At 38.2% G+C, this 26,612-nt stretch overlaps 1 protein-coding gene across 5 annotated transcripts in view; it reads right to left on the bottom strand.

The window, feature by feature from the left end:
• The window catches only part of WDFY3 (WD repeat and FYVE domain containing 3), a 183,749-nt gene that overhangs the window by 38,178 nt on the left and 118,959 nt on the right, over positions 1-26,612 (bottom strand). For 4 of the 5 annotated variants that reach the window (XM_054823601.1, XM_054823604.1, XM_054823605.1 and 1 more), the window contains 16 exons: positions 26,067-26,248; positions 24,323-24,554; positions 21,727-21,887; positions 20,549-20,660; positions 19,943-20,133; positions 18,288-18,440; positions 16,340-16,413; positions 16,081-16,242; positions 14,594-14,688; positions 12,707-12,827; positions 10,915-11,132; positions 8,193-8,428; positions 6,760-6,894; positions 4,688-4,867; positions 2,527-2,760; positions 521-620 (listed from right to left, as the gene is read on the bottom strand). In XM_054823601.1, the coding sequence (XP_054679576.1) occupies positions 521-620; positions 2,527-2,760; positions 4,688-4,867; positions 6,760-6,894; positions 8,193-8,428; positions 10,915-11,132; positions 12,707-12,827; positions 14,594-14,688; positions 16,081-16,242; positions 16,340-16,413; positions 18,288-18,440; positions 19,943-20,133; positions 20,549-20,660; positions 21,727-21,887; positions 24,323-24,554; positions 26,067-26,248 (2,586 nt within the window). The remainder of the gene's footprint in view (positions 1-520; positions 621-2,526; positions 2,761-4,687; positions 4,868-6,759; positions 6,895-8,192; positions 8,429-10,914; positions 11,133-12,706; positions 12,828-14,593; positions 14,689-16,080; positions 16,243-16,339; positions 16,414-18,287; positions 18,441-19,942; positions 20,134-20,548; positions 20,661-21,726; positions 21,888-24,322; positions 24,555-26,066; positions 26,249-26,612) is intronic. The other variant, XM_054823603.1, reaches the window with a different exon arrangement.

Here is a 26,612-nt window from a genome sequence, read left to right as displayed (position 1 = left end):
CATCAAAGTTATAAGCTTCTAATTCTCTTCCTGTCCATTTATTAACTGATCAATGGAGTGCTAACCCCAGAGTATTTTTTCTGCAGTGCTGCATCCGTAATAAAAGTACAGTAGGAGGAAATGGAAACAAAGCTAACTTTTAAAAACCAAAGTCTCACCCGTGATATATTGACAAAAGCTCCAGATCCTCTATCAAGGCAAGAAGGACAAGAGAGATGATGCAAGATCCAGTTTCAGTTCTTTTTGATTGCAATGATTATGACTGCAATTTGTCTGGTTTACATATCCAAAAGATTCATGCCATGTAGGTTTTTTTTAAATAACCTATTTTACAGCTTTTGCACAATCAAGATAGTGAAAGAAACTATAAACACAGCAACACTATTTACCCATCAAAGGAAACAAAAGTGCAGGGGAAAACAAAAGACAATCAAGTTGTAACAAAACAGGACACTAATAAAAAGTTAAATAATCAAAAGCTTTTGCTCAACAGATTGATAATTAAATTTTGCTATATTACCCAATAAAACATCAGCTGCAAGTAAGTGGTCCATCACTCCATCCAAAACGTATGTCTGAAACTCCTTCTGCTGTGTTCGTGTTGATCTTTCAGGGGAAGCCTGATAAAAGAAATACAATGTTAAGATAATGAACATCTCTGAGTGAGCAAAAACAAGGAGGGGGAGGGTGTTCTAGGTGAATTTCTCTTTTCTCAGGTCTCGTGAACTATGTTTTTTTTCTCTTAACATTCTGTCTCGAGCAAAAAGTCTTGGTTTTATCTAAAAATTTAAGAATGCATGTCGAGTATACATCATATTACTCCAATTTAAATCCGGTAAATTCACCTTCTGCCATAAGAGGAACTGGAAAAGAATGCATTCCGAAAAGGTGCACAAATCTCTAACCAAACATATGGTTAAACTGTGATCTCCCCAGTTCACACAGCCACCTTCCTTCAGTAAAAAACAAGTAAACGGGACAGATCAAACATGTAAGTTGATCATCACTTCTATGTGGGGTTCTGCATATTACTCCAGCAACCTTGATATAGTCATATAATAGATGGATGTGCTAAACCTTTCAAATTTCCTTTGCACTTAAAGGGGAAAACCACTTTATCACCTTGTGTGGTTCAATGCATACATAATCATACCTAACTGAATGATCACTAGAAAGCAATGTAACATTAAGTCAACCTGCTTTGTCTTGCCCTATAACAGTTTAGCAGTGTGTACATACCCAATCAATTCTCTGTTATGCTAAGGGGCCAGTAACATTGATGAGTGATAACAGATTAAAACAGCAGTAAAGCAACTGCAACTGATTGAACACAGCCTCAAACATGCTTCTTGATGTTTGCATATAACTGCACCTTCTTGACAATTCATTTTTTTGCTTTACGACAGCAAAGAGATGCCCAATTGCCCCAGGAAATTTGTTAGGAAATATACAAGCACGGTCCAAAATTCCTGCAGCTATCAAAAAAATCAAAGAGACTCAGGAATGCATAGACAAGGCAACAAATAGGTAGGTCAAGGGTGAAATGTGAATTGACATGAACTGAACATTTCAAAAATATGTTCTCTGAAAAGGTGTGGGCAGTTAAAAGAGTAACTGAAGTCCTCAATCCCTGCCTCACCACTAACAGAAGAAAGTTTTCTGCAGGTGTCACAAACTTTAAAAATTTATTTACAGGAAGATAATACAGTTATTTTGTGAATTTTTATAGCATATGGTGCCATATGTCCTGCCACTTCTTTTTATCTAATACGAATAAAACAGAAACTTTAATATTTCTGCAGGGATTTTATATTTTCAACAAAGCCAATACAGCTGTCAGTCTGAAAGGTGTTTAACAAATGAAACAGACTCCACAAAAATAAAACTTAAAGAAAGCTACAACTTGTGTTGCACTGTTGAACATCTAGTGTCGTGATCCACTACCTGTGTTTCCAGACGAAAAGAGGTATTGGCTAAGATGCCAAAACAAGATTATGGCTGCTCTAAAGTGAGGACAAAACAGAAATAAAACACTGACACGGCATGCTCAGCAACTAATGGTGCTCTTTGACTAGCCAAATGAAAGTTAAGGAGCCCAGAAACAAAAGTGGTAGTAGGGCTGTGATGTGGAGGGGAGAACAGAGCACAGCAAGAAAAAAGCCAGGTAACTAGCACACAGACTGTCAGGTCAAGCGCCAATATGCACAAATGCTGGGAGTGGGGGGAGTCTGGGAGGAGAAGTCCAGAAAACATTCTCAAAGGAAGGCTGAGATAAACCCTTTGCATTTGCTTCCTTTCCAAGCTGTTAAAGACTGGCAAGTAAACTACTATTTATGAGACACTAGGGTTCCTTTTTCTTCTCTTTGTCTCTCATTTCATGACAATTTACAGGATTCTACAGAATCCCAGGTCATCACTCCTCTAGCTTTGAAAGGTAAGTAGAGGAAAACATTTTAGGGAATAAAGTGTCACAGTAAGTTCGAATAATAAAAACATACGAAAACACAAAAAACAAAGAAACTGTACCTCTAGCAGAAGATCTACCAGTGGAGTCTGTTTGCTGGCTGGTGTGAGACATAAGTTATCAATTATCAGCACACGCATGAAATCAAACACAAACTTCTTGGCGGGATGGTTGGTTAGGTATGTCTTGGTGCCAACGTTGCAGTATTCTGATTGGCTCCTGTTCATCCCAGAATCAGCTGCAAAGGCTTTAAACTCTTCAGCTGGGGACCCAACTTCATCATCAAGATCAGTGACCTGTGAAAAACAGCATGTGAAAACTCTAGAGATCAGCAAATTAACAGCAGTCTTTTTGCTACTCTATTCTTTACTTGTCTTTCTAAGGCTATTCACTTCACATTTTGCTTCTTAAGGAGACTTTTTACAAGATTATTATGTTCAGGATCAGTTCCTTAATACACAACAGCAGAAACATCCAAATTCTAGTTTCAGATTCCCAAGACAAATGTGAGCTAGAGATCACATTCACTTACCAACAAGAAGTACTTGGGCAATTTCTAGATACTTTGTAAAAATAAATTTTCTCATTGCAAAAAAGAAAACTTTTTCAAAGTCATTAACTAAAGCAGTTAAAATCCAGACAGAAGTCAACTGAAAAAGGCTATCAAGCTTACATGACAGAAAACAAAAAAGGAACTCTGAGCCTCTTCATTTTTAAATGACACCTTCATCAGAGTGCAGTTATCTCTTTTTAAAAGAGACCTCTACAGCTTTCCTGTTTCTAATGAACAAAAACCTTTGTGGGCTAGCTCTTACAGAGGACTTTAACAAAAGCACAAACAGTAATGAAAGCTGTCAAGTCCAAAAGACTGACTGTCTTTATGTAATGCCCTCCTCCAAATGCAAGAGGAGACAATATGATTTCCCTCAACAGGCTTATCACATCACCAGCTTACATGTGAAGTCACCAAATGTTTTGAACATTTGGTCTGCTTCAGTAGGAGAGTTTTCCCAAGAAATTAAGAGAAACCCGAATGTGTAGTCTTTCTGGTTTTAATGACAATCCCAGAAAGGTTGAAAGATCAGTTAAGAATTTTCTCTCAAGGCTTAATTTGGGTTATAGTGTTTTGTTGTGAGAACCTGGCTGTTATTCATCTATTTCACAAGGGATTGATTAGTTCGACTCATTCGGGCAGAGGGAAATGCTGGAGGAGTAAACCAATTTGGAGTCAAGAGAGCTCTCTAACAGCAAAAAGCTTGAGTTGTCAGGCAGCTACACAAAGTTTCAAGGGCCCTAGTAGTTAAAGTAAAACCTGCTCAGAGACACAAGGCTCCTCTAAAAACTCTATACAGGTGAATGCCAAAGCAGCATTACCAGTTTGTAAGTGGCGCTTTTTTATCGGGAGGGAGAGGGAGGGAGAGGGAGGGAGAGAGAGAACTCCTAGCACCTACTTCAAGTGCAAGCTTAACTTAAAAGCAAAATAAACTATCTTTATGAAAGACTCATCAGCAAGCACCTTTAAAAATCAATCTCCCAGTTTCACTGACAACAAAAAGATAGCATGCCACCAGTAAATACTTCCTGAAGTACCCTCCCTACTTCTAGCATTTGCCAACCTGTAGCATAATTATCCTTCCAAGTTCTTAGTGAAACTTCTTTTAGATGTTGGCTAACAATAGCTGTTTGTTTCCTTTCCATTCATATTCTAAAAACAGTATCACTTGTGAATGACACGAAGCTCAAAGAATACTTCAGACAGCAATGCAAGCAAAGTTCAATTCACACCCTCTTCCTGGCTTGAACTCAGTAGTTCCAGGTAATACAAGAACACTGTTTTGTGGGTAAGCCACAAAAGAGGAAATGGGAAGTGGGAGGAAAGAAGTTTTAGATTTCATCACATCCTCCAGAGCAGAGGGCTGATAGCATAGGCTGACTCAGTCTCTTTTGCTTTTGTAAATCTGAGCTAACACTGTTCATATGATTGAAAATAACGGTCCACTAGAAAACGCAGTTTCAGATGTCATAGTACAGCAACTGCCCTTCAGTTGAACATGTAATTCTCTCAGTTCCAAAACCCAAGTACAAAACATCCAGCCCAGCCTTTACAATGACCTATTTCTGCAGGATAAGTAGAGCTTTATCTTTGTATGACTGTTCATTGATAAATATTCAAAAGTAACACTCAGGTGAAAAACAAAAGAGCTAACTAGTTGAATTTCCTACCATCTCAGAGTAAGGTCGTATGTTGAAAGGAAACACTGTTGCTGCCAGCGCACACAGGAACTCTGGACTCATCCACAAGGAAATGAGGTCCGGCACATTGTGATACAAATATCGAAAGAACTGCATCAAGGTGACTGGATATTCTCGAAGCCAAGAGCCTTCTTCCTCCGACTGCCAAGGCTGGGTTGAAAAACAAACAGCACATTAGCACACATGACACTAATTGAAGAACACTCATTTCAGGAGCTGCAGGAAGAGGAGCTGTAGGGTCAAATATGCAAACACATTGTCAAATGTGCAATGAAACAGCATTGCGACTCGCGATCAAAGACAGGGCCAGATGTGATCAACTAATGGACAAGCATTTGTTCAAGCAGAGAAGAAATAAGTGACTGAACATGCGGCCAAGCATATGACCAAGTGTGAAAAAGACATCCAGAACATGCCAAATGTGTGTTGGAGCACTTGTCAGAACACATGACTAAACGTGTCTACAACACTTGACTGAAGACACGGTGTCTGAACATGTGACCTAATATCTGATCAAACAAGCGACAGAAATGTGTTTGCACACATCAACATGTGACAAACCTGACTCAATGTGACAGAACACATCTGAGCATGTCACCATACAATGAACACCTGACCAGACACATGGCTAATCTTGCCTCCAGAATGTGACAATTGAACAAGCCACCAACTTAACAAACACATAAACCACATGTCCAACCCATGTGCCTGCAACAGGTGACAAAAGAACATGTGATAAGAGCACATGTGTCCAAGCCATCACAAACGTGTTACTGAACACACAGTAGCACGTCACCATATCATAAACGCACGAGAAGCATGCAGCTGAACGTGACAAACATTACAACAGGACATGTCATGATAAAACAGTTGCAACTGCATGATGAAATGTAGCCAGACACATGACTGAACATGTGATAAACCCACAGCAGTAACACATGGCACCCTAACACATGACAGTAACTTATGCCTGAGCATGTGTTCGAGAATGTCACAAACAGGAGACTCACCACATTTACAATACATGACTGACCATAAGCCAAAACATGTGCCCTAACATGTAATGATTCAAAACACGTTGGTAAAAATGACCTGACTCATGTCAACCCAAAATGTGGTGGCACATCTGAACGTACACCTGGTGACACAGCACAAGAAAGCAAGGCAAGCATATGTCTCTAAGCATGTCACAAATACGTCCAACCAGGTGAAGACCAAACACATGACAGAACAGGTCACTAGCAAGAGACAGAACATATGACAACAGGAACGTGTACCGCAGCAGGTCATGAACACATAACCAGTACATATGTCCAGAAGACACTTCTGAACATGTTAACATAGGAGGGACATGCAAGCAATGCTTCTCAAAGCATATTGCAAAACACATAATGACCAAACAGGCGACAACCAAACAGGTGCTGCTTTTCAAACATTTCATAAGATAATTTTCAGCAGGTAACACATTCTGGCTCTAAGGAAATACAAAATTTTCCCACTGAGAAACCAACTTTCACTATTCTTGACATGAGATTCAAAGATGAGCAGACGACACAGTTTTCTGGCAGTAAATTCATTTCCTCCAGCATGTGGCTATTAATAGTCAGGGGACTTCTCTGCATGTGGAAGGTTCATGCACAAAACCTGCAACTCGCATACCTCTGAGCAGATGGGATAGAGAGTCTCAAACATTCCCCCATGATGTTAATCAGGAAAGAAATCTAATTATCTCTGCCAAGGGCATTTTATCCTTCTGCTTTCTTGTTTTGTTTTAATTGCAGCAAAACACAAAGCCCAGCCTTTTTGTGAAAAAGCACCATTAATTTTGTGGCCACGAATATTTCCACAGATATTGAAAAATAAAGTAAAATAGAATAACCCATTGACAATGATGGTTTTCACCCAAGTATTATGAGCCTAACTCACAGCTGGGTTTGTCATGACACTAACATAACCTCAACTTTTCTAATTTGGCTTTTGACCACATGGCAAGCTCGAACAATTCTGTATATTCAAATACAAGCAAAATTTTTTATGCTTACAGAATTCAGCATGCTCCTCAGCATTCCCAATAACAAGAAGGCAGCTTCTGTGCAAACACTGTGTATTGAAGAGGTAACAGTGCCACAGGAGGCAGGAACTCCAAATATGAATGTCCAAATAGAGTCTAAATCAAACTGTTAGAGATGAAAGAGAAGAAAGAAGACATGAAATAATCCCTTTCTCCTGTGCAATTTGATACTTTTTATTACACCTACAATACGTTCATTTGGCAGTAACTAATAAAGTGTTTCACATCCTCCAAACTTTATCCCCAAAAGCTTCATATGAAGGTCACGTCACTGAAGGAAATTCTAACTATGGGCTAATGTAACAGCAACTCTCACCTTCTCAAAGTATTTAAGTGTTTTGAAACAAGAAGAGACCTGTCAGCACAAGTGCTGCACAATCACCTCAGTTTACTTCACTCACATCTAGCAGTAAAACCCATATGGTATCCCATAGGAAGAAAAAAAAAAAGGGAAAAAAGAAAAAAAGAGCAAAACAAAGTTGCATTTTCCAGCAAGTCCAAAAAATTAAATCAATTAAAAAATAAAAAATGACAAAGTGTCAACCGCTAGCATTAAGTACTATTGCTAAGTATTTTAAGTAGTTTAATTTAGTTTCAATTAAACAGTGCCGTACTTCAATGCTTGTAACCAGGAGGTGAGCCTCATGCCTCTACTTCACTGTAGTACAGTGCTGAATGTGCTGTCAAGTATTCCTCTTGAGAAAACAGGCAGACAGAATACCTTCCGGTGTGAAATTTTTACTTTCCAGTTCCCACTGATAAAGGTTAGCACTACATCCATTCCAAACCGGCACCTTGTCTATCTGGAGTGTGGCTTTTCTCCATAAAGCACTATGCTAAGGCTTCCTAGGACTCAGTTGTAGACCATATAATATCTACTCATTCACATACAATTAAAACAAGTCCAAAATCAACCTGTTCAGAATAAGAACAATAAACATTTTCCAGTAACAACTGAGATGCCTCCCTACAAAACCACTGAGACTTTCTGAAATAAATGCTACCTTGTTTTGTCTGTAACCTTGTGAAATCTAACATAGCAACTCCCCACTCTTAAAAAAAAAAAAAGACAAACCAAAACCAGAAAACCACTAAAAAACCCAACAAAGCAAGCAAGCAAAAAATTATGCCCCCTTCAATGCCCACAGCATGCCAGCTCAAACCAGGGATTTGCTTCTCATTTGACCCCAAAACAGATCAGAAAGACACCAGTGACAACTATGCCATAACAGGCTGGCTTCCACATACTCTCACAGTACCTTGTCCTCCCACCCCAAACAGCTCAGCACTAAACACCACATGGTGACTGTGAGTCAGCTGCAGAGAAGGAGGGGGCCAGGTTAATCCATTATTTTCTCTCATGACAGACAGAATTACATTTACATCTTACTAGATAATCCCTACCTGGCAACCCTGATTACATCGGCTGCTGATGACAGGTGCACTGACCTGCAGGTTTTCAGGCAGTTCAGTGACTGGCTGCTGCAGGAAAAGGGCCATGAGGAGGAAATAGAGTGCAGGTACGTTAGTGTGCTTCGGAAGAAGGGACTGCAGAACAGGAAAGCCTGGAAAGTGACAAGCATCTCTGTTAATCTCCCGGACCGTCGATCTGCCACCAGCACTCCTGCCAACGTTGAACCCTAAGATGAAAAAAAAATACAAAAAGCCAACAATGTTAATGGGGAACTGTCTGCAAAGCTCACTTTTACTCAAGCAGTGAACTCAAGAGGGTACCTCCTCAGAAATTAACGGTGTAAAAAATGAATGTGTGCATACAGACTATCACACACATATTATGCAATTCTGCTTCAGATGTCTAATTTTTTTATTCAATTAAAAAAAAAGGAAATTATTGCCTTCCACTATGACACAGATGACACTGCTCCATACAGACTGCCTAATGCTACTGCATACACACACAGATCCATTTTCTCACTGTGACCACAATTTCAGACTTTTAAAACACCCAAGCTTCTGAAAAAAAAATATTTTGCTGGCTGAGAGGGAAATACCACTTTATAATCTCAGTTCCAGATTTATACTACAAAGCAGCAATCGCATGGCCCATTTAAGTTGATGGGCAGCTAATTTCTTTTCAAACATGTCTCAGAGGCATCTTGTTTTGGCTGTTTTGTAACTGCTTAATCAGCTGGTATGAAGCATTAAATGCTCTTATTTTATCTTATTGCTGCCAGAGGCACAAAACTCGCTTTTTGTGACCCTACTTCTACCTAGGTATTTCATTTTCTTCTTAAAAAAAAACACACTGGGATGGCAGAAACACTTATTTTCAAGTAAGGAAGGAAGCAGGAAGACAGTTCAGTCTCCACATCAGCACAGACAGTGAGCCATTCTTCTGACACTGCCAGAGATCAGGTTGTTTTTCTGTGGCTCTGATACATATATTCTTTCTGCCAGAAATTGACTTTTTAAACAGAAAACTAGGAAACAGACTAACAGTCTACTAGGAAACAGACTAATGAAATCTTTGCTACAAAGTTGCAGGAATTCCATCAGTAATCTTGATAAAAAATGGCTCGTATTTGGTTTTATGAGAAATCTCAGAGCCAATATATCATAATTTATTAAAAACCACAGGGTATGAAAATTAGATAATCTGTCGCTATTATTTCATTAGACACAGGTTTAAAAATATCTTTTTGGTCACAGTCTAGCTTGGATTCACTTAAAGTGATACTATAGTAAGAAAAATAGAAAAACTCTACAAATGCTCTCCAAATGTGATTGTAGATCAAAATCTTTTTTAGGAAGATTTGGTGACTGAAGAAAATTTTTACATTATTGGGCATTTAAAGTGGATACTGAATAAACAACAGGGAATTCCCTAAAACAGAAATGGTTTTCAAATCTTAAGGCACATGCATGTGCAAATATTGTTTCTTAAACAAAATACAGGCCCTTAATCAGAATTAGCCAAACAACACATGCTATAGTGTGTTAACAATAAATGTTTGCATGTGTAATATGGTTTCAGAAAAAATGTTTTCCTTAATCTTTCTAATTTATTAATAAGGCAAAGAACTATCCTATGTTCCTAGTTGAATATTCTGAGGGATATATTATGGCAAACCACTGTAAGTTGACAGACATAAGAGACAGTTTTATTTATGCAAAAAACAAGATAGCATAAGACACTTGGATAGATTTCAAAGAGACAAAGAAGAAAAAAAAAAGGACTTTATATTTTTATTTCAGGAAAAGCCCTCTTCCTGAAGTAAGATCACTTCAACAACACTTCATAATTCTTTCCTTATAATAAACCAATTCAGAAAAATCTTTAGCACAGAAACAGATCATATACTGCTATAACACAGAGAGGTGGCTCCTTGTGCAGTCATTTCAGGGACAACTAAGTTAGAAGTACTATTAATACCACTGCCCTGATCTAAAGTCTACTCAAGCTCATGAAAGACTCCCATTTAATGTCATTGGGTTTGCATCAGGGTCTGAACAGACATTGGTCTGAAAAGCACTATCTTATTTTTGTCTAAAAAAACCCCCAAAAAGCCAAACCCCAGGTCCACAGGAAATCACCACTACACCTGTCTACACAGAATCGACAGCCATTATTTCTGACACTTGGAGATGCATTTCAGAGAGCTTAGAGATGCTCAAAATGGGTCCTAAAGCCTTATGCACTGAATTCTAGATCACACGGAGTAACAGAAAGGTCTGATAACCTGGATAAATGAGGCTTTAAGAACCTGCAAAGAAAGTCTGTAATAAGGTACTACGCTATGCTACGTTTGCATCTAGCTCAGATGTGTCTACCCATGGGACATACTTAACCTTACCATGATGGTAATAGAAAAAAACGAGTAGCTACACAGGCTTTGTGCAGATGATGAGGTAATACTGAACTACAATGAAGTCTGTGTAATGTTAACTGAAAGGCAGTTTTGTAAAACTGCTCCCTTTTGCCTAGGAAATCTAACTCTTAACTGTAAGAAAAACGAAGTGCAGAGGCACCTGATGGCAGCACAGACAACAGTAACAGAAAGCATGCATCTGCTAGACAGTATTCATGCAATAATCCCCGCCTTGACACACATGCACCCGTGCTCCCATGCAATCCTTCAGTCACAAGGGGGCTGAGACGCCGTACCTAGCACAGTACCAATCTTATTGGTCAAGACAGAATCTGTCTGATCGAGCCAGCCTCCACCACTGAGACCCTCCTTAAATTTCATAAGGATGGACTGATTACTCAACAGGACCACAAGAATTCGCATGGCTGCTGTGACTGTGGTGGAATGTAGATGTTCTTCCATAAACATCATAATCCAATCAAAACCCAGTGTCTTGACTAGTTCTTCACAAGCCCTAATTAAAAAGAGAGAGAAAACAAAGTCACATTTTACAGCATTTAGTTTTCTACTAGATAGCAAAAAAAAAATCAGTGTCCACTACAAAGCAAGCTTCAAAATCAGAAAATTCAGATCTATTGAAGAGTTAACTGAATTCTTAGGTAAGTTTGCTACATGACAAGAAATGTTGCTCACCAAATCTGCTTAAATTGAACATGCACAGTGTATCTGTTTAGCAGAAAGAGAAGACTAAATACAGCTCCTAGAACTATTCCACTGCATGAGATTTCTCCAATTGCTGCTTTTCATAGCAAATGTGCAATGCTGAACTGGAAATGTTTGTCCACAAATTATAATTTCCAAATACTTTTTGCTGCGCTGTACATAGGTAGAGAGTTTTCACAAGCCTTTTTAAATAAACTGGTATTAAAAAATGAAGGTTGTTTGGTTTGAAGTTTTTTGTTTATTTATTTATTTATTTTTTATTTATTATTAAGGGAAGAGTTGCTTGGGAATAAAAATTTGAAAGAATATGGTCTTTTTTTTTGCCCCCTTTTTTTTAAAGCATCATTGCTGAAAAGCTCAAAACAGATCTGAGTTATATGTCGACCAACACTCAGTTAATCACTACACAATCTACATACGCCATACATCCACAAAATGCCTCCTCCAACAGATTCAATACGGCCTACTGGGCAGTTGTTTGAAAGTTGTATTTTGTCAAGGTTTGTCTTGACACTGTTTCAAAGTCTCTTCTCCAGCTCACCATGTTCTTTCACATGCAATTTTAAGGAACTAAGGCATCCTAGGGTCAATGCTCCTAACAATAACCCCTACTGAAGCCATTTAATCTCAACCAAAAAAGCTGACTATCCCACCTCTCTAAAACCACAAGTTTTCTCTTTCGACAGATTTTATTTTCTCTATAGCCATGCATGAAGTTATGAGAAAACAGCACCAAGAAGTACCTGAGGAGAGCAGAAGGCTAAAGAAGTGGCTCTCCAGATAACAAAACTTTTAAAAAAAAAAAAAATCAAAGTAGCCAGACATCCACACTTGTTCCCACTACATCCTACTCTACTTCTGATCCTCTGTCCCTCCAAGTTTTGAAATCAGCGATTTTACAAACACTATTTTTCTTTCATGAAGTAACAATAAGCAGCAAGCAATCTACCCCCAAATCTATTACTTATTTTCCTCTCCTGCTGATAGTTACTTCTGTTGTTCCGAACTTGAAGCATGTTTCTACTAATGCTGTCAATCATGGTCTTAAACTTTTTTTTTTTTTTAAGATTTGAAACAAAAGCCATTTAATGCAATAGCTGAAAGATACGTGTTGCTTACACCAGCTTTTGCTTAGTACTATCATTCTTGCTACCACAACTGACAGCATACAACTAAATAATCAGGCATTTCATTTCTGCTAGCATACCCAAAGCTAATTCAGTGACATCTGCATAAATCATTGAATAGTTCCTATAAAATTATGCAATTCAACAGTGAATTGAATGGCAGCTATATAATTCTCCACCTTGAAATAAAAAAAAAAAAAAAAAATCCTTTCTCTACCTCAAGGTTTTTTGTACTTACTGCAAATTAACAGTTGTCTTTTCTTTAGATGTATATAGAAGTTTCAGAAGGATATCTAAAAGTCTGTTTCGCAGTAGAATAAGATTAGCTGAAACAAGTCCTCCAAAATCATCCTCTGCTCCTAAACATTAAAAAAACATAAGGGGACAAAAATTAGGCTTTTGGAACTCAGACATTTTAAAGGCTATTCATAAATTCCATACATAAGTAAATACAACCTGACTCCACATGGTTGTGAGAAAGCTGTGCTAAAGTGCAGGCAGCCTGCTATACATTCCTGAGAAATGCTTGGTGCTCCATTATCATCATCACACAGAGGCTGGTCAGTTTGAAGAATGGGTAAAAGGGAATCAGCTTCTCAGACAATAATCTAAACTGAGGTGGTCCAAATTAGCTAAGCTAATCACTCCCGGCAGGTAGAGACGTAAAAACAATCACACACCCCCTCCATCCCTTCCAACCCAAAACCCTAGAACATCATAGTTAAACTTTTTTGCATTATGAAATCGGGGATGGTTGGGTGAAATCCCAAGGGGGAAAAAAAAAAAAAAAAAGATACTTCCCAACTCCCTCCAAATCTAAGAAGTGGGGAGAAATATTAGTTTCCTTTTCTTTCAACAGATCCCCAAACTCATCATCAGCTGAAAAACACACTTACTGCAAAACAAGCCAATATATGCAGCTCAGAACTAGCTTTACAGTTATTTTGTGAATCTCTCTTATTGTACCTAATGCTGCCAAAGGAGGATCACATTTTTACATTATTTAAAAAAAAAGAAAGTCACAACTTGAAGTAACGTGCAAAAATTAAGACAGAGAAATGGACACTTTCTGGGCCAAGATTTTCTGCACAAGTCACAGACACGAACACAAAGCATCTTCTAGGACAGAAATACAGCAGAACTGGTAAAGACCCATAACCCAAAAATCTCATCTCCTTTGCCTCAAAAGCTTCTCTCTCCATTCCTGCCACAGCCTGAATTTCTCCTCAAGGTTCTTCAGTCCCCCAAGTAAGCAAAAAGCAGCTCAAGCTGTGATTAGCCTAGGAAAAAAACACAGCTGGCCTGTAGTGAGAACACCAATCTGAATCTCTCTGCAATACCCACTTTCTCTTTTTCACTAAAAAGCTTGACTTAGCTATCTTTGAGACCGCAATAAGCAAAAGCATTCAGAAAGAACAGGGGGATAATGATGAATGTGCAGACTGCCTAAACCTTGTTCTTCAGGAAACCAGACCAATAAAGCTAACTGTAAAGCTGAAACACTTCTCTTTCACTTGTCCCTGTGCACCCATATATTCCCAAGAGATGTAGAAATGTAGGATCTTTGGGTACTCCCTTTTAGTTATTTGGGTGACATCCACTGTGAGGCTAAAACATTTCTATTCAGGGAGACTGATTGAAAACGCAATCACATAAGCCTTTTTTCTTTAGGAAAACAAGGGTAGAAATGGTCTCAAAACAATTCAATATAAGCATTCTTGAAGGACAATAAAACGATTTTTTTTTTGCCTAAAAAAACCCCCTCTGCTGCCTTAGCTAATTCTTTCACTTCCTCCTCACCTGGAGGGCAGATGCACCTAGTAAAGTTTTTGTCTTTTTCCTCTCCCCACAAAGCAGTAGAAGTGCACAGCTAACTTGAAGGAGCAAGTGGAGAAAACAGAACAAAACCATTTGTTGTTAAATAAGGGAAAACAAAAGAATAATAACGGGGTTTGCACTGCTTTGCACGCAATACTGAAAACTGAAGTACCACAACTAACTAGCAGCCAGGTTATAACAAAGTTACAGTATTGCTAATGACACTATTTCTACATTTTATGCATTTAAGCACAGAAGAAATCACAAAGTTTCTCTTCTACTGGTTCTAAGCCATGCCATCACTTACCACTGTCAAGCTTTTCTTCATTGTTTATTTCCATGATTACAAACTTTTCACAGACTGCAAATGTAGGTAAAGTGGAAGAGATGAACTGTCCAAACCTTGATGTATACAGAAAAAAAATCATTAATTGACATGACAGATGCACTCTGATCTATCAATAATGCACCTCAAATATAAAACCATAACACTAGTGAGAGGGCAATACCCAAAAATGCCAACTCTCTCACATCTGAAGATTGAGGAAAACAGCCTCCATCTAAGGTTACTAGCCAAAAACCAAATTAATTCATTGTAATTAATGGAATCTTTGCAGACAAGTCAGCAGGTAAGGGACCCTGAAAATGCTAGGATTCAAGAAAGGAAACTGGGAGATACCACCAAGTCCTAGTAAAAGGAACACCACAAGTTAAAGAAAGGAGAACAAAACATTATTCTCAAATCATTACAGCTGAACAAGTATTACATCAAAACCAGTGATTACCTGACTCTAGTATAACATTTATGCCTATTGCTCGAGGTGATGTAACACAAGGTCATGGTTTTCTAAGACAACATGATGATGTGCTGCTCAAAGAAGGGAGATGCAATATATTCCTCTTTCCTCTGTAACTAACCTGAAATGGTCCCTAGCTAGTATAACTTTTCCCAAGTTATACAATACTTTTTATTTCCAGGAAGGAAAACAAGAAACACTCAGATAGGCACTCTACAATCTGTTCCATAACCATTTAAGCATAAAATCAACGGGTTTATTCTTGAAAACATTTTTGTCCTGCATAATTAAAATAAAGACAGGCAAGATGTTCAGGTTGATGCTTCTAACATCTTTAATTGTACTTAAAGTGAGAAGCTGAAAACAAGACCACTTGTACACAAAGAATCCCCAAGCCTTGCAATATTTTATCCATTTCCATTATAATGAAACAGAAAATTAAGTTTTCAAGGAGTTGAACTCATTTAAAAGCATTTCAAAACACACCTGTACATATGAACTGCAAATATTTATGTAACTTTCATCAGTCAGAATTAAAAGTACTATATCCGAACAGTCTTAAATATTTTTCTACACAGTGGTGATTACGAAAAAATTTTGAAAAAAACCTTTCATCTGGGAAAGTAATCAAAGCTACTTAACCAGAAGTATCACTATACTCCATCTGAAGTAACATTCAATGGTATTTAAAAGTGCTCAGTGTTTCACATGAACAAGGGAGCTGCAATACAGCACCTTCGCTTTTCGCCAGCAGAACATTAAGTCAGTTTAATCATTCAGTCATACCTGTTTAGATACAAGCTGAATTTAATATGCAAATCAAGGCATTAACAAAATTATTCCCTATGTCTAGTTCCATTACTTCTTAGAGGAAAAAATTCAGTATATGAGCATTTCACACTACTTACTCCACAGCAGTATTACCATTATGTATTTTTGACCAAGATCACCAACATAATAAAAATACAAAAGCCAGAATTATCACAGGTATGGGTACCTGAGCAAGTCATAGCTGCTAGGGAAGCCTTGAAGCAGAAAGCTCAGCACATTACTAATCGCAGCAATAGTAGGCTGGGACAGAGACATATCTCGAAGAGTCAAGAGCAGTCTTGGGATGAGCTGGAATTCCCTCATTAACTTCGCGTTCTTTGCTGCTTCACTGGAAGAAGAAAGGGGGTGGCAATTTAAAATTGGAGCATCCTCTACATATTACCTAATCCTGTAAGTCTCATTACTAGGCTGGCATCGGCTCATACCTGGACTCAGTGAGAAGTTCTATGAAGTGCTCAAATAATGACAGATGAAGCTCATAGGGTGCATGAAGCCAGACCTAAAATACAGAATAAACAATGACATGTTTCTGCACACAAATCCACTTTAAGATTAAAAACTGACATTAGTATACCTGAAGTTATGAAAGGCTTGAAGAGATAAAAACTGTTTGTCTACATGACTCAAAAGCTCATTGCAACGTTCTTAATTGTTTATTCTTCAACTTCAAATAAGTATTACATATAGTAGCAAAGACTAAAGAAACACACATTGGTACCAAACATATTCTCTGTTAGCGTATCATGCTGAAAACTTTTAAAGAGTTCTAGACAAAAAAGTTACACCCTATCTGGAATTTCTCTTTAAACAGATGGTGCAGTGACTCCAATAGAGTTACTGGGGTTTACAAGGCTGATGCAAAATGCCGTGTTAAGTCTATTTGGCTTAAGTGAACATTTTCTCTTTGTAAAATTAACTTCTTATCTTCTGCCAAGACTGAACTCAAGGTCTTCCCTGATTTTTATTTTTTTTTTTAATCTTTACCCAGCATTTCCTGCACACTATTTAAAATTATTTAGATTGTCTACAAAAACAAAAAAATAATCGATTGTTCAATCAATAGAAGTAATAAAAGACACAAAAGCCAGAAAGCTCACAGTTATAGCTGTAAATCTTGACTTGCTATTGATCAAACCATAATTAATACTTGTGCTCTGGTGTATAAAACTGGCTTAAATGAAAAGCTTTCTAGCTTTTGCTTTTCTTCTAATCTTACCATCTAAAATGATCAGAAAAGATCTTTTCATTCCTCTGTTTAGCATAAGGGTAAGAACATCTAATTTATCCAATTTAATTGAAATGTTTGAATCTCTGATTTCTGAATACAGAAATAAAATAAATAATTTATATTTAAAAAAGCCAAAACCTGAGGCTTTTGGAAAGTTTCTTCTTAATGACTCACAGATCTATTACTTGCATATTTTTTAATTTTTTTAGTCTCTTAAGTATACTTGTTCTCCAGTTGTTCTTGGTCCTCAGAGAAAAAAAGACGATCTAAACAACATGAAATTGGATCTTTCGTACAGTAGTTGCTGACCAAGTGACTATATACCATTGAGTTTTTTCACAGACAAGACCCTTAAGTAAAGTTTCCAGAAGTGCTCTGAAATACTTAGATAGACATCTAAAAAAAGGGAAATTGATAACTCCATAAAGCCTTTTGTGCAATACGGACTTGCACTATTAAGTCAGTATCCTTATAGCTGGATTAGTGGCAGTAACATTTATTTATTTATTTTAGTGTATGCAAATCAGAATACTTTTACTCAGTCTGTTGCAGGTAGAGATAACACCAAGGGAGCAAACACTAAACAGTGAGTTCTACGCATTGTGTAACGCTGTTTATCAGCCTCTATTACATTAGCATTTCCTTGCGAACTTTTCTACTTTCTTTAGTTTAACACAACAACACTTCAATATTTCATAGGTCATGCAAGCAGAATTTTAATTGCCTTACTATTAACTTTGCAGAAGACGTATGATAAAGTGATTCCTATGTGCTATGTTGAAAGTTTACCACCTACTGTTATTTTTGGTACATTTTTCATGCCTCAATATATGTACTGCAGTAGAACACACAGCTTAAAAGAAATTGCTGTGGAACAGAAAAATACAAAACATATCTTCTAAAACAACAGAAAGTAGAAACACCTGTGGTACCCATTCATTGTTTCTACAGTGATTCAAGCCATTTCAGCAGGAAAAGTTACCAATAATCTTGCTGCTCAGCTGCTTTATTGCACTATATACGAAACAGTAAATTCTCAGGCTAACAATCTAGTTTGCTGTTGTTCAGTGTTTAAGGTATGCTATCAGCACCTGACTTAATCATTATCAACTATCATCATCACTCTTCTGTGCAGCTTTACGTACTTCAAAATCACAGAGCAGATCCTGGAAGGCAGCAGAATTTGGAATAATGGAGGTCTCGTGCCCGCTATCAACAGTTCCCACCAAGGAAAAGGTCAGATGGAGTATGTGGCTGTTCAGAAGGGATCGTTTCTTCTTTAACAGCATTGCCAGCAACTTGAACAAGTGAACAGAAAAGGAATTAGTAGCCTATGAACACACAGCAACGTCATCTAAGCACAAAGAAGCACGGATGAAACGTTCCTTTTGAGAAGGCCCTTAAAGTATGTCTGATAGTTGATACTCTTGATGAAAAAAGCTTAAAAGTGGCATTACAGTTGATTAGAAAGTGGGCACATCAAGGATACCCTCCAACTCATAAAGCATCTGTTTTACACTGTAGAGAGTATCTGGGCCCTGAGGATTAGGCACACACAGACACACCTCAACTCTCTGGTAGTCAGTCACAGTTTAAGACAGCACAAGACATTTGCAGATAGCTGTGCTCCTGGACAGCAACTGTGGACACGACAGACTTAAACAGAGCACTCAGAGTACTGCATGCATAAATGAGAGGTATTCTGGCAATGAAGAAAAGTAGCCGTGACAACATAAATCTGAATAAACCTGACTTTCTTTTTTCTTGCTACCCTTTGTTGCCCTAGGCATGACCATAGATGTTGTCCTTTTGGTCCTCATTTCTGCTCTAACTTCTTATAATCTGGGTTGGGAAAGAACAAATTGCCAGATGTATTATAGTTATTTCTCATCTTCTGATGCAAACTTGTTAAACTCTCAGTGTACTGACCTGCTCAGCTTTACCATCCTCCTTGAAACATTACTAAAGAAATACAGAGTTCTGGGAATCTCTCTCAAACCATGCTATGTGCTGAGGTCAATACGAGTGGAATGTAAGGTCATATGTGATGATCCACTGACTGCTGATGGTGCAAGGAGGACACTGTCTAGATTTGTTTGGTCAAAGTAAGTCAAGGTCTGCAACAGGCTACATGTAATAATGTTTTGACATAACTATACTAGCCATTAGCGTTACAAGGTTTGTAAATACACCACCCAAACCACAGCACAAAACTTCCATTTCAGTAAAGCAGTATTCCTGAGAAACATAAAATGTCATGTGAAGATCTTTTCAAGTCTGTCAATTAATCCTTCTCTATAACTGATTGCATTTTCCCTATCCCAGTGGAGAATTAAGAAGTCTTCAGCTCGAAAGCAAACAGCATCATTAACTATAAAGTCTGTGCAGTCTCCTCAAAATGATGATTCTAGGAGTCCACTTGTTCAGTTTTCTTCACGTATTCCTATCCTCTTGTCCTGCTAGCAGATAACAGAGACAGAAGCTCCCGGACTTGCAGGAATGGATTCACAATCATGGGAAAAGAATCATCTACGTGCCATAGTTGTGCTCTTCCTTGCTATTAATGAAGGGTCAGTGTCAGCAAACCAGCTAAACGTGCACAGCTGCTTAGCATAACTTTCCACCCTCTCCTTTAAAAGCCATCCTAAATAACTCATCTATGCTAATTAGCCAAGAGCTCAGTAAACTTAATATCAGAAACTCAGGTTACCACAACACAACAAGGTATTTCCATGGGAACTGCTAGGACAGACAGTGAAATTCAATCAGCCTGGTCTGTTTTAGGACATTTTTTACATACCTGATAACCTCTGATTCTTTCCATTTCTTTGCTGGCTAGTGGATTGCTCTTTACCACACAGACCAAGGCTTTCACAGCTGCATACAACCCTTCCACATCTGATGCCATGGCTACAAGTCCCAAAATAGCAGCAGCTCCACCAATGTACTGCAGTGTAGTGGCAACAGGCTTGGGGACAAATGTTCTTACTCCTGAGCATAGGGAGAGAACATAAATTAAAATCAAATCAAATTAATTCTTGCAGGAAATCATCGTGAATACATGCAAGTAATTTGCATTCTAGCATTGCTTGAATTAGGAAAAGAATATCACTAGAAGAACTATGACACCTCAGAAGAGGAGGTGAAAGAAATATTGCACTGGAAAATAGTTTATGACCTAAGGTAATTAAGTACATTTTCATAATGATAACTCATATAAACTAAAACAAGCATCCCATGTTAGCAAAAAAGAAAAAATAGTATGTCCATAAAATATAAAAATGTTAAATAAATTTAACAGTGTACCATCAACATTCATCAACTACATGATTTATCTTCTAGACATAAGTTCTTATTGACAAGTAATTAATCATGTTTAAACATAATTCTCAAGTACTCAACTCACCCAAATATCCTATCAAAGCTGCACCAATGGAGCGTGCTGGTCCATTCAAATGCCCTGCTGAGTTATGTAGCAGCTTCACAGGTGTGGCATTTTCATGAGAAGAAATCGCCAGCTGGAAAAAACAAGAAAAAAAAAAAGCAAGGGCTAAAGGAAAGACCTTTTTTTACATAAGCCTGAATATAACTAGTGTATTTTGCTCCTGTGATAAAAGAGTGAGTAACATACAACAAAACAGTACTATACTAGAGTCATTAGGACATTCTCTAAAGTAAAGAGAAATCCCCAGTCTCCAAAGTTTAAGGAAGATTAATCCAACTTTTAAAATAATTCCACCGGATCATAGAATGGTTTGGGTTGAAAGGGAGCTTTGAAGATCATTTAGTCCAATCTCCCTCCTGTGGGCAGGGACACCTTTCACTAGACCAGGTGGCCCAAAGCCCCATCCAGCCTGGCCTTGAACACTTCCAGGGAGGGGGCATCCACAACTTCTCTAAGCAATCTCTTCCAGTGTCTCACCACCCTCATTGTAACAAGTTTCATCCTTATGCCCAACCTAAACCCACCTTCTTTCAGTTAAAAACCTTGCCCCCTGTCCTGTCACTACAGGCCTTGGAAAAAGTGTCTCTCTCTTGTCCTTATAAGCCTCCCGTACGTATTGAAAAGCTGCAATAAGGTCTCCTCAGAGCCTTCTCTTCTTCAGGCTGAACAACCTCAGCTCTCTCAGCCTTTCTTCATATATAGTCCTTTGAACAAATAATTCACTGACTTTTAATGTACTTCGAAGAAAAATGTAAAATGGTTCCCAAATCTAAGTCACAGTCAGAGGGCAAAGCTATCTGCTTTGTTCATCTGCAACACTAGAAATATTGTTCAACGATATAATCTTAACTGGTTTTCAATAGGATTACAACTGCCATCTACATTAAAAAGCCAAAATACCTCCAAAAAGTGCTAAGATATATAGCTACTAGGAATTTCAAGAATGCAAATAAAATATAGGAGTACAATTTCCCTCAACTTTTTAAAATTTATTTAAAAAAACCACGAAAGTGATTATGGGCAACTCTTCCGGTAAGTACATTATTGCTCCTGGCTGCATTGAGCAAATTGCCTTGAAAGAAGTTAAAGGAAAGGAAGAAACAAGTAGTATACATTAACCAACTCATTTCTGAACATACCTGTTTGGCAATAGCTTTACTATCCAACTTGTTGTAAACTTTCCTTATTTTTGCCACTGTAAATGAAGAAACTGACAGTGCATAGAGACCAAAAGAGACCTTCTCTTCTGGTAACAAAGATACCGGAGATGGGTTGATTCCTTCAGACTTTGAATCTTTGCCTTAAAGACAAAATAAAAGTTCATTTCAGTAATATCACTGTTTTTCTTTTCAGTTTCAAGAGTAAAATCTTAAGCAAATTATATTGCAGAATAGGTATGGAAGAAAGGTTTTACAAATAGCTGAGATGTGATACTGTCTTTACATGCTTGCTCGCTGTACCGAAGAGTAGTCTGATAACACACGAGTGATGAAATAAATCAATAAATCCATTATTTAAGATAAAAGGGCAAGGCACAACAAACATTTTCTGTCAAGAAGGTCTACAATATTAACCTGTAACAGCCATTGGCAGCCTATGGCTTGGCCAAGCAATAAAAGATGTGGTGCTTCCTCATCTGAATTTTTGGAAGTCAACATTACTCTTGTACTCAATTTGCATACAGCCTAAGGGCTGTTCACTTCTCTTCCCACCAGAAGAAAAATGAACTAACCAAAAAAGCAGAGAAATATTTGTCACAGGCAAAGATGCAGATGTACCAACAGGCTTTTTACAACGGTTTGCTAGGAAAATGGCCTTAGAGAATGGTACAAGAGATGCAAGACTGAATAAAGACCAGAAGGCCCAGGCATCAAAAAGAATATATAACCATATCTTTAATATTTTGTATCCACTGCTCTGAAAGCGGATGCTTCTTGTGAGGTACTTGCAAACGCTGTAATTGACAGCTGTCTACAACGCTCAGAGGAAGCGTGCAAAACTCAGCACCCAAAAGCTCAAAGAGATTCACTTCTGCATCTTCATGCCAGGTCAAAAGGTATCTGCAACTCCAGTGAAATACATTAACGGAATTAAAAAAGCATGAAGGCTACTCACCAGCACTGAAACAAATGAGAAATAATTTGTGAACCAGAGTCAAGTCTCTGTCAAGTCTTACTTAAGAGAGAGTTTCAGAAGTCTTAGTTTCCCCATAAATGAAATCCTCATTGGATCCTCTGCTCACATGGATGCCCTGAAAACATTCTTCCATCTCAACAGAGGAATTCCTTCTCCTGAACTAATGACTACTCTCTGAGGGGTCTTTCCAAGACTTAGATAGTATCAGGTTTTTCATTTTGTTTAAACACAGGACAAATTCTCAGAAGATGGCAATCTTGCTCACTGAAAACAGGGACAAGACTTCCAAAAGAAGCATTCCATGGGCAAATGGCAAGTCAGACACAATTGCCCTGTAAAGGACAACAGCAGAAGACTGCAAGCACTCTTCCCTTCTCCAGGATTCCCACAAGTAATCATCACACTAAGGAAAAACAAGCATTTTGGAAAGAGAGGCCAAGATAAAAGGGTAAGATACAGAGCTTCACGCTGCCCCCCTATCAAACTCCTTAGGGTTTGGCACAGTGCTCATGACCTGAACAGAAGCTTAGCCCCAAATAGAAACACACCTTCTGTTCTGGAGCAGACTGCTCCTGAAATACAATGAACTGAGCAAAGCTTGTACAGGAGAAACACAGTAAGACTCTGTGCACTCCCTGTACTTACATCTGTGTTCCTACCCCTCTCATCACTCACTGCCTCTTTCCTTGAGATGGCGACAGTTTCTCTCCAGAAGAGCCAGAGACCATTATGATCCTCATGGGGAAAGACAATGCCAGGACAAGACAACTTGATATGCTCCCTATTTTTATTTATGTTTCACTGAAAAGCCCTGTGATAGCCAGGCAAAGCAAAGATTATCTTCTGATGTAATACCGATGTTAGTGAGGAGGTACTCCAATGGCACAGGAAGACAGGGAACTGTACAGAACAGAAACGTCTCACTAGTGACAGTGCGTCTTACCAGAACTAATGAATCCACTGTCTGAATAGTTAAAAACAGGGCTATGGACACACATTTCTAACAAGATTGTTCACAACTTTTTGTGTTGCACCCCTCTCAATTTCAAACGAGAACACATAAAAAATTTAACAGAATTGCCCATATTTGTTCGCAACTAATGCTTAAAGACTATCTGCTGCACCACAATCCTTCCCTCCTTTTTTTCCCCTCAGTTGACCTATTTAGGCCCTATAAACAATGACATTTCAAGACAGTTGTGTTTAAAGTACAGAATACATAGCAGATTTGCAAATGAGCACTATCACTAGAAACTGGCAAGTTAAAATGACTCTTCAATTTCACTTTATATAGATAAATGCAATATACAGTATGAATAATTACAGCTTTAAGCATTTCTAACTGGTTTAAAACCAAAGTGAGGAATACAAGCACTTCTATCATATCTCAGTACAAGAATTACCCAACGTATGTTAAAACAGTAATTTGGATTTCTATCATCCTCTTCAACAGCAGCTACTAATCATCTTCCTATGAACAGCTAGCTTTTCTTTTCTGCTACCGCATACTCTCCTTTCTCACCTCTTCTGCCACTATGCACACAAAAGATTCCACTACAACCAGGCCAAGTTACCAGCTGTCATTTAAATTGTACTTACAGGGTACATATACTGCTTGAAAGCTTCCGACGTAATTTGGTCCCAGCTCATAAATGGTGCTAATACCTGGGGCAGGTAAAACTTCCTCCAGGAAATGCGTAGGGCCCAAACGCCACACTAATGAAGAGAGCTGGCGCTGTGCGGGTGGCGTGCCAATATAGGCATAAACAGTGCTGACCACAGGTGGATTGGCAGAACCAGACCCACTGGGACTACTATGAATATAGTGAAGCTGTAAGGGAGAAAAACACAGTGAGGTTATTAGAGCATGGGTACCGGTGAAAAGAAAGTAGGCAGATCAGAAATTCGGGAAAGCGTTTTGCAAACCAGGGGACGTACCAAATTATTGCTATGTAACACGTGGTATTCTGATACCATACAGCTAAAGTCAGTGAAGAACATCAACCAGAAGGTAAATGCAAAGATCAGTAGTTAAGTGGCTTCAAAAGACAAAGGTGTGTATGAAAACACGGGATGAGAACATGCGAGTTCTGTGCTTTAAAAACACTAAAGAATGAGGCTGTATCTGGATTCTAAAAACATGGTGCTCTATGACAGTCATTTTTTTTTTTGCAAAAGCAATAAGATGATATCATAAACTTGTGTTCTTTCTCCTCCTTTTCCAGCCAGTGAAAACATGCTTTTGGTAAACATTGTTTCAAGCAAAAGCGCAAACATGATGAACTCAATTTGGTAAGATTTTCAGATGGCAATAAAACAAATACACGAGTAAGATGCTGGCCTATATATAACAACAATAACAATCTCACAGACATTTTCTATCTACCTTGTAAAAATTCTGTTACCAGCTATTGAATGTCATCACACATGGCCAGATACATGCTCATATATTACAGCTATTAGCATAACAAGTGAAGTTACTATAGTCCTCCTTCTGCAAAAGGAATACTGAAAGGTAAACTTTAAAAGTCAAAATATTGTTTTACCTATAGCAGTACAGTAACGCTAGCTAATTCACACCCCACACCAGGTTTAGCTTATTCCCTTAAGGCCCACATCTGTCAGGTGCCAAATACTCTACAGTTGTTGGTTATAGGTCAGGAATACTTTGTGCTCAGTGGCCAGGTCCACAGTGCTCTTCACTGCTCTCTGCTTTTGGCCTGCCAGTTTCTTCCACCTAACAACAAAATATTGATCTTTACAACTAAATGTGTTTCATCTACAATCAACTAATAACAACATTGGACTTCTCAGTGGCTATCACTGACAAGAGGATGCTATTTCTGGGGTGGCAAGAGGGTGGGGAAAGGAACAACTGGAGTAGATTGGCAAAGCTGTCTTACTCTGTAATCTCCCTATTATTCAAAGCTGGATCTGTTACATGGTCCTGGAATAAGTCTTATTCAGCTTTTTATGATCCTTCTAATTAATCTAGTCAGCAGCATAGCCTTGCCACACTTGCCTCACATTCAATGCAACACAGCCACTTCACTTTAGCATTACTATTGCTCATGCCTGAGAAAGCATTTGTTATCTTCTCCTCTTAACAGGCGTAGGGCTGGCTCCGAGCTGTGCAGTGATGAAAGACCCCTTTTTGCAAGTCTCTTCATTTTGTTAGGGTTGTTTTGGGTTTTTTTAACTGGTTGGGTTTTGGGGTTTTTTTGCAGAGGTAAGGTGCATTTGTTTGTTTTGTTCTTGTTTCGTGGGGGTTTTTTGCACATATATATGCGCAGAGAGAAATCACTTCAATCAGTAAAAATGAGGATTTAAAGATTTATTTTACCTTAACAGTGTTAACAAGCTGTCCATCAAGATAGAGCGCAGCTGTGCTGTTCTTCAGCATGCCTTTACTCATGACCAGAACTAGGTGATGCCACTGGCCTTCCACAATGAGGTCTCCACAGCGGAAACGGGCACAACAGGGAAGAATTTCATAAAATGATGATTCCTCACTGAAGTCATCAACTAAAGGAAAAGTACCAGTTAGTGGACATCAGTAGAAATGTCATAAGATACTTAAAACAGATGAATATGTCATTAGACTTTACGTAAAACAATCTACAGCAATACATTAAAGCCAAATTTTTGAAAGCACGCAGTTAACAAGATATGAATAAAGTCATGATTAACAAGAATGACTTTAGACTTTCAAATACAAGAACTGAAAGAATGAAATCAATTTTTTTAAGAAAGTACTCAGACCAAATTGTCACAGTTTGACAGGCTGAACATCCTGAAATACTTGCACATTAATAAAACAATATAGTTTTGGTAGTATCAACAACGTGTCTCTTCTTCCTTTGCCTTAATTCTTCTCTAAAGAAATTCT

Source organism: Grus americana, chromosome 4 (genome assembly GCF_028858705.1).
Source record: "Grus americana isolate bGruAme1 chromosome 4, bGruAme1.mat, whole genome shotgun sequence".
Classification (NCBI taxonomy): Eukaryota; Metazoa; Chordata; class Aves; order Gruiformes; family Gruidae; genus Grus; species Grus americana.
This window is presented reverse-complemented; position numbering and strand designations above follow the sequence as displayed.